The sequence below is a fragment of the Podarcis raffonei genome, chromosome 4 (assembly GCF_027172205.1).
Source record: "Podarcis raffonei isolate rPodRaf1 chromosome 4, rPodRaf1.pri, whole genome shotgun sequence".
NCBI lineage: Eukaryota > Metazoa > Chordata > Lepidosauria > Squamata > Lacertidae > Podarcis > Podarcis raffonei.
The window spans coordinates 59,497,271-59,511,772 of NC_070605.1; the positions used below are offsets into that span (position 1 = coordinate 59,497,271).

General features: G+C 42.3%; 1 protein-coding gene across 2 annotated transcripts; it reads right to left on the reverse strand.

The window, feature by feature from the left end:
• Positions 1–6,076: 6,076 nt before the first annotated feature.
• Positions 6,077–13,246, reverse strand: NYX (nyctalopin). Of its 2 annotated transcripts, XM_053386895.1 has the most exons (3): positions 12,765–13,246; positions 12,271–12,334; positions 6,077–7,995 (listed from the first exon to the last, which is right to left on the reverse strand). In XM_053386895.1, the coding sequence occupies exons 2-3, from the start codon at positions 12,290–12,292 to the stop codon at positions 6,593–6,595; spliced, it is 1,425 nt and encodes a 474-aa protein (XP_053242870.1). In that variant the 5' UTR covers positions 12,293–12,334; positions 12,765–13,246; the 3' UTR covers positions 6,077–6,592. The 2 variants fall into 2 exon arrangements, with proteins under 2 accessions (XP_053242870.1, XP_053242871.1); XM_053386896.1 differs by lacking the exon at positions 12,765–13,246 and having other exon boundaries at positions 12,271–12,416.
• Positions 13,247–14,502: the final 1,256 nt, after the last annotated feature.

Here is a 14,502-nt window from a genome sequence, read left to right on the forward strand (position 1 = left end):
TTTTGCAGTAGGAAAATTGTCCTATAACACTGCATTGGCTAGAATGCCTGGGTTTGGGTGTATTTAACACTCCACCCGAAAATGCTTGCTGCTACTGCTGCTGTGGTTGCTTTTTTCTTTGCATAGCTGAATAATAATAGGGCCACGCAGTTAGGAATTTAGCAGCATAAAATCCTATTTTGTAAGGCAGTCAAAACTATGGACTGGAGAAAGAGTGAGGATTACACCGCTTTCAACAGCAGCTGGCCTTGGAAAAGCTGGACAATACATTTCCACCAGTCCATGCAATAACAAGTTGTTCATTATTTCTTACTATGGCTGCTACTCTGAAAGGCTCAGCAGAAACAATGTGTAACTCTCTGTAAACCATATAAAATTTGTCAGGAAAGGGTCATTATTAGTTGAAGCATCCGTCGTTAATAAATCTGCTGTTTTAAATCAAGAGTGGGAAATGGCTTTTATAGCTGGATTGTGTGTTTGACATGCCTAGTCAATGATTTTTTATTTATTTATTTAATCCTGTTTAAAAACCATCTGTTTGCCTATTCTTCCCTATAATACGCATTGCAGATGTAAGAACATGAATGATATTTTAAAACAGGATCTTTGTGTAGGGAAATTTTAGTCAGACATTTTATTCTTTCAGTTCTTTTATCATTTATGTTGGAATATGTGTGCTTTGAAAACCGTAAGCCACATATTACAAGCTCCATGTACTTGTGGGTAAATGTTTTTTTTCTTATTGTATCACCAGATTGGGAAAAGTGCTCTTTTAGAGTTCCCATTAAATTAAAAAAAAATAATCTTACACTAGACAACACTTTAAAAAAACTAATAATCCAAAGCTAAAGACAGTTTACATAATTATCTAGTTCACAGTTGCCTAAGGGAGTGTTGAATTTTTCAGCTTTCAAATTCCAAGAATGAGGGATGCTAAAAAAGTTGTAACATGACTTGGGAATTCAAAAGATATTTTGGTTAAATTAATATAATATAATTTAGTTTAGCTTGGTAAGTAAAATGTGTGTAAAAATTCATTGGAAATAATTAAAAATGATTGTCAAGTACTTGCAGTTTATTTATTATTATTATTATTATTAATTATTATTATTATTTAGCATTACATGACATTTTCAAGAGGAAAAATTAAAATTCTTTGGTAAATAGCACATCTGAATTCCTCACACCCCAAAAAATATTTTTAAGACCCTCTCACTGAAGAAAGCTGCAAAAATTAAGTTCCACCCTATTTTGCTGCTACAGGTGCATCATGGCGTTTCTGCTCTCTGCACTCCTCCTACCACTGCTGCGGATGCACAACCTCACTTGTCTGTCCCCAGGCACTACAATCATGTGCAAGGGATGAGGAATGTGAACATGCTAGGAATATGGGCTTGAGAGAGCATATATTTGTATGAGACTCTGTCCTGCCATGTGACGCCCAAAATCTTTCCGCCCACAACTCACTTCCATAAAACAATGCGCTCAACATGCAAGCCTGCTAGACCTTCATCTTGACATTGGTCATTAGCATCACATTCTCCCACACCCTTTTGGAGAGGCGAGCCATTGCCATATCTGCCTTGCCAATACGCTTGTCCAGCTCAGCATCAGTTGAAAAGTGGATGGTTATGATGGTGCCCAGGTAGAAAAAAGTGCAGTTGGAAAAATTGGGGCAGGGACATTAGGTGTATGTGTTTACTAAGCACTTTTAAGCCGATATATTGCCTTGTCTGCATATGCAATGTTTTTAAGATGTTTTATTGCTTTATCACTTGTTTACCACCCTAGACTCCTCTGGGAGAAAGGGCAGGGTACTGTCCTAAACAAGTTTGGGGACAAGGGCTAATGCTTAATTAGGGATTTTGAACCCTTAAGTCAATAAGAGGGGAAGGGAAAGAGACGTTGTGTCTTCTTTCCCTGCCTCACCCCCCCCCCCCAAATCAAGACCTGAGGTGTTTCCCTTCCTTCAGGATCATTTCAGCTCCACAGCTGTTGAGCACAGTGATTCATTGGGTGGAGTGCGTACGCTGGCGAGGATCATAGCAGTGCTCTTGTAATTTGGCAGCCCTGCAAAAAAATCGATCTTGTCTCTCAAAGCCATGAAAGACACACTCTCAACACAACGCCAAATATTTCATCAATGAACATTGTTAGGTTTGTTGGCTGTTTTGTTTTCTTGAATGAAAGCTCCACTCGTCAATTTCCTTCTCTCCTTCCCCCACCTCACACAAACATAAGAAACAGGGAGTGTCCTGAACCCCTGGCCTACCTGGCAAGCAAGTCACGCTCAAAGTCCAGGGATCAAACCACACCAAGTCCAAAGGTCAGGAAACGCAGTCCAGGGTCAATCCAAGTAAAAATGTCTGATATCAGGATACAGTCCAGAGTCAAAGCTGAAGCAAAGTACTGTTGAGGTCCAGGAACATTCAAGCCAAGGTCCACCAACATGGGCAATTGAGCAGACCCAGCACTTCCTCTCTGCTTCCCTTTAGTACTTTGCCTGCTGATTGCAGCATCTGGGCTTGATGAGGCAGATGACCCTCACCTGTGCCAAGCCCACTCCAGCTGAGGAATCACACACATTCCCAGAGCTAGTGAGTCCCACCTGGCCGGCTAGGGAGCTGGGCTGTAGGCTCTTGCTTGCCTCAATCTCCTACAACGCCTCTCCCACTGCTCTCTACACTTCAGGGCCTGCCATGTTTGTGGGGACAAGGCCCCCTCTGGCTCTGGCGATGGGACTTGCTGCTCTGGTTCCTGTGCATTGGCCCCCATCCCCTCGCCATCACGTGAGTACTTCCTTCCCTATCCCCTGCTTGCCCCAGTGTGTCCCAGTCCCAGCCCTTGCCAGGATCCTCTTCCCCCTCCCCGTCGTGTTTGAGAGATACCAGCTTTGGTAGCACATGTTTGATGGGGCAAAAAGAATAGATACAGGTAACTTTCAGGTAGATCCAATGGCTCTTGCACCAATGTAAGTGATACTGAGTTGGGCTTTACATGAGTGCAAGGGCCATTGGATTGTCCTCTGTTAGAGACTGCATAGTAGATAATAACTGCTGACTCCTATGGAGAAACAGCCATTGCTACAGAGTGTAGAGTCATATAATTATAGAGTTGGAAGGGACCATAAGGGTCATCTAGTCCAACCCCCTGCAATGCAGGAATTTATTTTGCCCAACGTGTAGGCATGGAATTGCAAACCATGCAAGTCCTTGTAAACAAGCAGAAAAGCATGCTTTGAACTCATTTACGTTTGTTTGTTTGTTTGTTTGTTTGTTTGTTTGTTTGTTTAAGTGATGGGGAATTGTGCATTTGGAAAGTCTGTTTTTAAGAAACCCCGAATAATAATATTTTCCAAGTAGAAACCTTACACATTTTACTGATTTGGTTTCTTCATGAATGCTAATTAATATCCATGCCTATAAAGGCATGTATGAGTACAGACATTTTCTAAGGAGGGGGGCATTCATAATTAATTTTGTATTGCAGTATAGCTTATAGCACTGCAAAGACTTTTATATTTATTCAGTGCCTATAGCACAACTAACCATTTAAAAGCAAATTTAAAAAACAGAAGAATTCAATGTTTGTTTGTTTTTTAAAATGCCCTTTTATGTGCTATTTGAGATGTAATTGAAGGGTTAAGAGCCTCCAAGTGGTGTGGGTGCATAAATGGCACTTGCAGGATTTGCTCAGTCAGTAGAGCTTGAGACTCTTCATCTCAGGGCTGTGGGTTCAAGCCCCACGTTGAGCAAAGGATTCCTGCATTGCAGGGGTTGGACTAGATGACCCTCGTGGTCCCTTCCAACTCTTCAATTCTGTGATTCTACAGTTCTGTCATAAGGAGTTCAGGAGTACCACATCGCTGCTTGTGGTGGTGGTGGTGTTATTTGAATTGATATATACTGCCCTGTACTTGGAGGTCACAGAATAAAATCAAAATTTAAAACCACAAAATGTATAATCAAAATAAAAAAACAACCCAATAACACCCCCCCCAAAAAACCCACATTTTAAAAGGGCATAGGATGTCCATCAAATCAACCAAAGGCCTGGTTTAAAAGGAACATTTTTGCCTTGCACCCAAAGGTATATAATGAAAGCGCCAGGCGAACTTCCCTGGGGAGAGCATTCCAGAGACGGGAGCCAATGCAGAGAAGGCCCCTTCTCGTGTTGCCACCCTCCGGACCTCTCAAAGAAGAGGCACACAAAGAAAGGCCTCAGAAGATGATCTTAGGGTCCAAGTAGGTTCATATGGAAAGAGGCGGTCCTTGAGGTATTGCGGTCCTGAGCTGTTCTTCACAGAGGAGAGGTAGGGATGATGGAGGCAGGGGCAAATGGCTTACTGACCTGAGTAGCCACTGCCCATAGCACAGCAGCTGTCCCTGCCCATTTTAATTTTATTTACATGATATATACTGCATACACTGCTTTGTCCAAGTCCCTTCTATTTGGTGGAGAGGACTGCTGGCTTGCTCAGCACCTGTGAAGAGTCAGGGGCTTGCCCCCTCCCTTCCCCCTCCCTTGAGTTCACCCACAGCCCAGTGGACAAAGTCTGAAGGAGAGCTGAAATAACTGGATGTAATGAGACAAAAGCAATTTTAAAAACAAAGATCGTGACAAGTAACACTGCTTAGTAGGAAAATCAGAGTGGGATGTGACTATTGAAAAAATTAATTGAAGTGAAAATGTAATTTTGGGAGAGATCACTATGAGAAATTAAAAATTTTAATTCATGTCATGGTTGTTGCATCAGAATGTAACAACACCCCTGGTGGGAAGGCCATGTATTCAGACATTTTGCTTCCAAAAGCAGTCAGCCAAATGTCTCTAGGAGCTCAAAAACTGGGCATGAAGATGGTGGTGGCCTTCTCTTATTTTTTATCTCTATTATACCCATGTGTTTTGGAAGTATATTGCGTCTGAACATAGAGATTGTTTAGCTATCACAGGTAAAAGCTGTCAATATGTCAATTCAGAGATACTTTTTTTAACCCATCTAAACTAATGGTGGTCAGCACACCTCACAACTGTGAGTTCTGTATGTTCATTATGTGTTGTTTGAAGAAGAATGTTAGCAGAGTTTCTTTATAAAGCTGCCAGAATTTTATTTCCCTTGTTTCTGAGAACTGTGGCTATCATGAGGGGAGAACAATTCAGACCATGGCACTCCAGCTAATGTTGAGTCAAATGAGAGAGGTTAGCTTTGGAAGCAGAAATGATTTTGGCAGTGTCAACATTTGTGGCCTTACAGAAGCAGGTCTTCTGTAAAAATGGGGGTGACAGCAGCTGTGGGAGCAAAGAAGCAGCTTGCCTTAAACTGCATTTGTGGCTCCATCTTGGTCAAAGTCAATTGTCTCCATCTAATCCAGCATTCTTTTTTCCCACAGAAGCTAGCCAGCTTATAGTTAGGATGCGAGTGTGGTGCTCCTCCTGTGTTTTTGTTTACTTCCTAGCATCTGATATAGTAGTTGTTATGTATTGAAGTGCTCACCCTGGCCACCCAGGGGTATTGTGTATATAGTTTTCACTCAGGTCCACGTCAGTTAATTTAGGCGGGAAACCCTGGGTTGTTGTTGTTACAATGTGACAGCTGGCGGGCTATAAAAGCAGGCCGGCTGAGCTGTGTTCAGTTCAGTTCAGTTCCAGCTTACTTATAAAGAACTACTTGGAGGAATCTCTGTGTCGTCTGCTTTGTCAACCCACTACTTAATAGTAGTAATTCCATTTAGCTATCATGGCTGTTAAGAGGCGCTTCCATTGCTGTCCCCTGAAGATAATGGAATGGTGGCAGTTGTTAGGCCTCTCTCTCAGCACTGCCAGACTCACAGGCATGGTGAGTACAGTGCGCGGTGGCAATGGTGAAATGCTCTCCCCACGGTTAGCAGAAGAATCAGGACTAGCAGAGGAAGTGAAAAGTCTTGTTTAAACATGGATATATATTTGTGAAGTGTGTTTATAAAAAACATGGCAGGAAAAGGGAAAAACCCATCTCCAGTGTCTGCATTATTATGCTTTAGTCTTGCTAAATAGGTTCCCATCAGGTGCAAGAGATTCATACAGAGAAAGTGATCCCTGTTTTTCTGATCCTTTTAATAGCTGCAGAACACCATCACCCTTTTTTGTTCCATGACAATAGCATCCTATATGTAAGAACCACCTGAATGTCTTGCCAAATCCCTTAGTAAAGCTGCAAGTCTATTATCTAAATTTTTCAGTGCATATCACCATACATATTTGTTTTCTGTCTTCCTTATTGAGCTATGTCTCATTATAAAATATGAACAGCAATCATGTTCCTGCCAAGCTTCTTTCAATTCAGCGTGAATTTGGATTAATTTTACTGCAGCTGAGGGACTTTAGAGTCACTCTTATGGGAGACTAATGACAGGAATCACACTCACTAAGTGTGACAGATTATAAAATTATAAAGCGCTTTATAAATGAGTTCTGCCTCTGTGAACCTAAACCTATTTTGAAAGATGGGCCCAAAGTAGATCACTAGGTCTAAATATGCACTAAACCACAGAGACCTTTTGTACCTGATCTATGTCTGAAGGTGGTAGCTTAACATTCTATCCTGTACAAAACACTATACAGAGGGTATAGAACTTCTAGTAGTTCTAAACAATATCCAAAGATTTAGATAACATACTAATCTGATATTGCATTCCCCCAGTCCTAAAGATGCCTCATTAGTCAATCCATCTAACAAGGTTGTGTTGACAAAAGCTTCTGTGGTGTTTCCTACTTCTTCCGAAAGGCCCTTCTGGAGCAGGAATTTAGAGATAAGGCTGTTGAACTTGTTCTCTGTGGTAGATTGTGGTTCTGCAGTTGCGAAAGGATTGTAAGTTGTGGCATTTAGCTCCTCTGGGTCAAGACAAAAACCTTCAGGCGTTCTCTCGAAAGAAACATCAGTTAAGTCAAGACCAGCCACAGAGGATGGGGAGGCACAAGGAATATCCCTAACAAGTCTGTAGTTCTCCATCCATTCCTTCAGCCACTCAATCCTGCAGTCGCATTCCCAGGGGTTTCGGAAAAGATAGAGCCTTCCTAGGAAGTAGACAGGTTGGAAGACTGAGAAAGGCAAGGTGGTTAGGTTGTTACTGTTCAAGTGCAAAGACACCAAGCTTATGAGGTTTTCAAAAGCCCCTTCCTCAATGTGGCTAATCCTGTTCCTGTCCAAATACAAAACTTCCAGCTCTAACTGGTCCTGGAACCATGTATTAGAGACATTCCGAAGTAAATTGCCGCCAAGATTAAGCATGTTGAGACGTCTTAGGCCGTCAAAACAGTTATCAGGGAGGTCACTGAGGACATTGTCATTTAAATAAAGATACTCCAATTTCTGACAGTACTGAAAAGCTCTGTCATGAATCACGTTTATTCTGTTATCTTGCAGATTGAGATATTTCAGCTGGGTCAGACCCAAGAGAGAATTATAAGCCACAGCTTCGATCTTGTTTTTCTCCAGATAAACATGGGTCAAATTCTCCATCCCTCGTATCGCTCCTGGAATCCTTTTGAAGTTGTTCTGAAAGCAAAAGAGTTCCTGAAGGGCTGGAAGCTCTATAAAAATCCTGTCTGGGATGTTGAAAAGGTTGCAGTCCGCTAAGTCCAGTCTGACGAGCCTCTTGAGTGAAATGAAAGTCCTTGTGTGCAAATACTGAATGTATTCATTGTGGGCCATTTTTAGTTCCGTCAAGCTGGCTAGCCCTTTGAAAGCACCAGGAGTGATGAAGGATATGTTGTTGTGGCTTAATGAGAGAGATCTGAGGGATGGGAGGGTACCAAATGCCCTCTCAGCGAGGAATTTGATGCTATTTTTATCCAGGTTAATAGAGTAGGCCTCACAGGGAAACTCTTTAGGGATCTGTGTGAAACCAGCACGGTCGCAAAGAATGGCACAACTCCTCTCTTGAGTGCACACACAGCTGGTGGGGCAGGAGCGGACACAGGCCCACACACTGTGAACAGGGGGGATGCAGAGAAGGACTGGCAAGGAAGTGTACCAGCAAGGGAAGCGGGGGAGAGAAAGAGAGAAATCAGAGATTAGTGAACACTCGCAGTATCAAAACACAATATTTATATAATGAATGGATCTTGCTTCCTAGTAATTATTATTATCATTATCATTATCATTTATTATTTATACTCCGCCCATCCAGCTGGGTTTCCCCAGCCACTCTGGGCAGCTTCCAACAAAAGATTAAAAATACATTAAAACATCAGTCATTAAAAAGTTCCCTAAACAGGGTTGCCTTCAGATGTCTTCTAAATGTCAGGTAGTTGATTATTTCCTTGACATCTGATGGCAGGGCGTTCCACAGGGCAGGCGCCAGTACTGAGAAGGCCCTTTGCCTGGTTCCTTGTAACCTCACTTCTCACAGTGAGGGAACCATCAGAAGGCCCTCAGCGCTGGACCTCAGTGTCCGGGCTGGATGATGGGGGTGGAGAAGCTCCTTCAGGTATACTGGGCCAAGGCCGTTTTGGGCTTTAAAGGTCAGCACCAACACTTTGAATTGAGCCCGGAAATGTACTGGGATTGAGTGACTAGTTGCTGAGACAAACACCAGCTGTGGAAGGGTCCTATTAAGTTTCAAGAAGCTGGTTTACTTTCGCAGAATCTCAATAAGCTCTACAAATTATGTGGCATGAGAAAGCTTTGCTATCACATCCAATAGGTGGTTCTTTAGGATCCTTTCGAGGGAGAGACTTGCCCCCAACTTACATAATGAAGGCATTTTCCCATCCTCTTCCCATCAGTAAGTTTTATCTATTCCTGTGAACTGTATTTAAGGGATACAGCTAGAACTAAGCCTAGGACTCTCTCGATTGGGAAAAGGGGAAACTGAAATTATTGGTTGTGAATGGGGAGGCTTCTCAAGTGCACACTGTGGGCAGGCTAGCCAACCGATAAGATTGTCATCATGGCAGGTGATGAGAGTTTAAAGGCATCAATGTCACTGCAATATTACAGGGTCCTTGTGTCAGCTGATCTGCTCACAGGGCCCCACATTTTCAAACATTGGGCAAAGAATTTTTTAAACACAAGTTAATGGAGTATAAGCAGTAAAAGCTAGCAGGTAGTATTCTTCGCAACCAAACACAAACATGTGGTATTAGGCCAAAATTGTACTCAGCTTCTAAGAGCAAGCTACAAAAGTGCAAAGTCTAATTAAAACGAGTTCACAGTTTTGTCTTCTGCCCTCAGTGGGACAAGCCCTGCAGAACATCCTTTGCTCCCAGACCCTTAATTTGTGGGATCAGTGCATTGGTTACACATCAAAGACCGGATTATATTTACTGTAACTTCATCCAATTGACACCTTTTAAACAGCCATGAGAAGAGATTTGCTTGAAATATTCCCTTGGTTCAGTGCCCAAGTTTGAAGAAAGTCCTGCCCTCTCTAGTTCTACTACAATGTGAAGGAGGTATTTCTACTGGTTTTTGCCCCCTTTAGAAATAAATTAAAAAATTGTCCAGTAGCACCTTAGAGACCAACTAAGTTTGTTCTGGGAATAAGCTTTCATGTGTATGTCTCTAAGGTGCTACTGGACAATTTTTTAATTTTTTGAATTTATTTCAACTGCATCAGACCAACACGGCTACCTGAATCTTGTCTCCTTTAGGCTACTATAAGAGGCTTCATGAGGAATTCTCTGGAGATCTCTGTAATGCCAGCACAATGACATAAGAAGGAGCAACTCCTCCTCTTGCATGCTAAACTATGTTGTTTTGAACAGAAAAGGGGGGGTTGTTCTGAACAGAAAAGCAATTGGGATTGAAAGGGTTAAGCAGTTCCCTTTCCTCCCAAAGTTCTTCTGCTCAAACTTGCAGGCTCCTTAGGCCTCCATGACATAATTTAAGCATCAGTGAACAATATTTCGGGGGGGGGGGAGAGAGGAATACATTTTTTTAATCCTTTGTGCTTTATGCACCGTGGAGATGGATATACCGAACATCACAGATCTATTTTGCAAAGTGCCTCAAGAGTGCAGACAAGCTCAGGCCTGTTTGACATTTGAAAAGCTACTACAGGACATTCATTTCATCCTCTGCATACTGTATGAACAAAGGCCAGAGGTGGGCTGAATTTGTCTTATAGAATGTAAGTATTTTGTTTTCCTAGAAGACCAACATGCTTTAAAGTGTGCATGCTTAGGATCTCTCAGATATGGTGTTCGGAGTGATCCGAGGAATGCACTCTTGCTTTAAAAAAGAGAAAAATATATACAACATCTAGCGCACTGTTCTTGGGTTCTATCCAACATAGTGCTATGGCAGGGCACCACCAGTGCAAAGTTTACCACTAGCATAATAGGACTTCCCCCACTCCTGCCCCTGCTAAATCTGTTCAAAGGTTCCCCTCAATACTCCAGATTTGGGGAGGGTGCAAGGGAGAAGAGGAGGAAAGTCCTGTTGCGCTAGCAGTAATCTTTGCACCAAGGGAATGAGTTAGAATACCACTCCACTATTATTAATCATATTAATTCCAGAAAACATCAAGGACTTGGAGAAGGTGTCAGTGGTGTGTCACATTCACTCAGGCAGATACTTGCACTCAGGACCACTTTTTAATGACTATCTGGAGAGGTGGAAATGTGTCCAAACTGACTGTCCTGATTTGTCGTTTGAGAATCATTTAGTAGTGTCTAGGATTCTAGGTGCTGCTTGAAACTTGCTAATGGATTCCCCCTAGAACAAAATACATCTATGAAGCAACATGTACCGGTAATAAATGTGTGCTTGTAGCCTTTCTAAAAGTCCTCTCTGTGAAGCTTGGATGGTACACACGCTTACTGAATAGTGAGCGGACAACACCTAATGATATCGATCTGCTTGCACAATGGAAATCAGCTTGTGCTTGTGTTTCCCTTCTCCCCACTTGCCCCCCAATATCTGCTTGAGAAAGACTGCCAACCCTCCAAAGCAGATTTTTGGGAGCACACAGGGAAGAAGAAACATAGGCCCACTCGTGCTATGTTGGAACTCATTGCTCTGCACACTTTTGCCCCCCCCCCACTAACATGGCCCCCTAAAAAGGGTCCCCCTCCTTGCTCCAGATGCTGCTGGGACTCCAACTCCCATCAGTCATCACCAGCATGGCCAGTGATCAGCAAATGATGGGAGTTGTAGTCCAACAACATTTAGAGAGCTATAGGCTCCCCATCCCTGCTATAAGTCCTGCCTTAAAAGTTGGAATAGGAATAATCAGTCAAGTACTTGGGGTAGAGGGGGGGACATTTTAAAGGGATTTAAAAAAAACCACACACCATCATTTATGTTAATAAATGGTAAGAAACACTCCTTTCTCCTACACTGATGTATCTTTGGTACTTAGGAACATAAAGGGTGGTACATTAAGGCCTACAGCTGCAGTAAAATAAAGCCCGCTGCATAACACTTTCTGTTCATTTTCCCCTAACTAAAAGGGATCAGCGCTAGTCTGTGTATTGTGTGTAGGTCAGCTTTAATGACCACACTGCAATAGTCCACCATCAAAAATCTCTGCACAGCTCTACTGTTTATTTAGGCATTATTAATGCAAAACTATGTCACCTAGAATTAAGTATGCATTACCTGAAGGGCTTAGCTATTCCATGCGAGAGAAGGAAGGATAAACTAAGTCAAAAAAGCACTAAACTGAGGTAAATAATCCTCCCCACTGTAAACTGGACCCCCACTTTATTCTAATTTGCCTCAGTATAGCAGGGGATGGGCAGTGTTTTTCTTTTCCATAAAATTGTCCCTAATCAAAGTCACAAATTAAGCCGCACAAAATGCTGAAAAGTTATTCAAATCCCAAATGTCAATTTGACATTTGTAGCAAGTATCCATTTTAGGTATCCAAAGAAAGGAATAAGCTTAAAGGACAGCTGCCATACTGTCTTTACACAGAAAGACAGTTAATACATAATTAAGTAGAGTCCACAGAGGGATACAATTTCCTCAGAGTTCATGGTCCATATTTCTCTTCAAAGAACCACAAAAACTAATCAATATAATAGATTAAACAAAAGAGGAATTGCTGGTGTCCAAATATGACTGAAGTAGAAGTGCAGCATAGCAGAAAAATGACACAGATGTTGTAATAATTGGCAAATGATCCAGTCCTGTACCTTTATGCTGAAAAATCTGACTCCTAAAACTAATACATTCCCTGCAGTGGATACTTAACATAAATTAACTCTTTCAAAATAAAAGAACTACACACTACTAGCTTTAGAAATTGCTGTAAAATTTTGTGGAATGAAAAGTCTACTTACCATTTAAAATGATGACAAACATTACCCTGATTAGTTGCTTGTGGCATCTCAGGTCCTCCAAAATCTAAAAGCAGACCAAAAACAGGGAACTATGCCATACAGTTCTGATTTGCAATTGTCCTTTGCCTTTCCTTTTTAAAAAGTACTGCTTACAATATGTTTTTGTCATCCTCTGTCTGAAAGCACAACTGATCTCCCTTCCGCTGGTTTCTTCCACAAACCTTTCCAACCAGCAACCCAATCCTTTGCATCTTTATTTTCAGAGGGAATTGGATTCCCTCTAAATTCAATGGGACTTTCTCCCCAAAAATTGTGCATTGGATTGTGATCCTACTTGCCCAAACAGTCTTATAATACATCACACTGAAATATGAAGTGGAGTGGAAATAATGAAAATGTATGGCTATATGTAACCAGCCACAGATACTTTCCTCCACCAACACCTACAGAATCAAAGTGAAGTAGAAAAAGGACTGGTTACCTGCCTTCCTTACCTGACAGGGGGATGTCTGTGTTGTCCTTTTTTCTTCTGAAGCTTGCGGTTAGCTCTGTTGCAGCATCTCTGAAAGGCTGGCATTTTCTCTGCTCTCAAAAGCTATCATTTAATGGCAGGAAAATCCTCTGTATCAGGGGAGGATTAGCAGAGACGGATGAGTTTGTCTTGTTCCATAAAGCTCCTGGATTGTTGACAAATCCATCAGCTTTTATTCCCCTCACACCCCCCAAAAATCAGACAGGAGCTGGCCCTCAGCCATCCCCAGCATTACAAAGGAAAACAACCCTCGCCCAGTGCTAGTTACATAAGGAGAGGCATATAATTATGTTTGAGGGCAAGCTTATGATTTTAACATACACGGTGACTGGTGAAGGCACACACCTGACTTCTCCTATCAAGGGAAAGTCTCAAAACTCAGCTGCCTGCCATAAACTGAACCACAACACATAGCAGTTGAACTGGATCTACCATTGGGCTGAGTGAGGCAGCCACCTCAGAAAGCAGATGCTGGGACAGAAATGTGCCCCCCCAATGTATTTGAACAATGCCCCCACAGGTGCAGTGGGGAAAATGCTGTCCAGCCACCAGGGCTGAAGTAACAAACATTTCTGGTGCCAGATGCTGTTCTCTTAGCATGCACTAGTTGCATAACCAACCTGCTGCATAGTGCAGACTGTGGCCATCAGTCATGCAATTGGACTTTATTTGCTCTCCCTGCCCCAGCATGCCTTCCAGATTGGGGGAGGGTGGAGCAAAAGGCAAAGTTCTGTTGTTGAAACATTAACTTGCATGTTTGTGCTTTTCGGTGCATCTGCACCCAGTATTTGTGGGATAATCAGGCTTAAGCCTAATTAATGCATGAAAGGGTTAAGACCATAGAGTAAGCTGTCCTGCCAGGTTTAGCTAGGTCACTTCCCCTCACATTAGAAAGGTGATCAAGCCTTTGTTCTTCCATTCCATCATGCGAACTCTATCTCTAGCTTAGACCATGTGACTTAAGCAAGACATCCTTGTGTTTCTATACTTTAGGAACTTTCACGACCACGACTTTGGAACCCCAATCTTACCGCTTGTCTTTTCTAACTGCTCTACGGAAAAGCACACGAATCTGACCTTTGAAGAGTTTGTAAGTAAACCATCTTTAACTTACCAAACACGTGGTCTTTTTCTATGCTAAGAGAAGTGGAGAACTTTAGAAGCAACTGAGGGGTTATTTTAAAGGTCTACTGCTCCATCCACACTTTCTTTTGCTGTACGGTCGTACCTTGGAAGTCGAACAGAATCCATTCTGGAGGTCTGTTTGACTTACGAAACATTTGACTTCCAAAGCGCGGCTTCAGATTGGCTGCAGGAGCTTCCTGCAGCCAATCAGAAGCCCTGTCAAGACGTTCAGCTTCCAAAAGAATGTTCGAAAATGAGTCACTTATGGGTTTCGATTGTTCTGGAACGGGAATGTTCGACTCCCAAGGTGTTGGGGAGCCAAGGTATGACTATATTTAAATCTCTGCTGAGGTTCTCTCACCAGAGTACTTGCCCCAAACCCAGATCTCAGTCATCTAGGGAATTATATTTTTATTATACCCAATATATATTCCTTTTAACCAGAAAAAGAAACCCACATTATTTTCCCCCACTTGATCTACCAGCAACACAAGGCACCGCCTGCGCCTACTTCCATAGTACATTAATACAAGTGCAATATGTAACAATGTTTCAGTGGATTCACATCCCCTAAG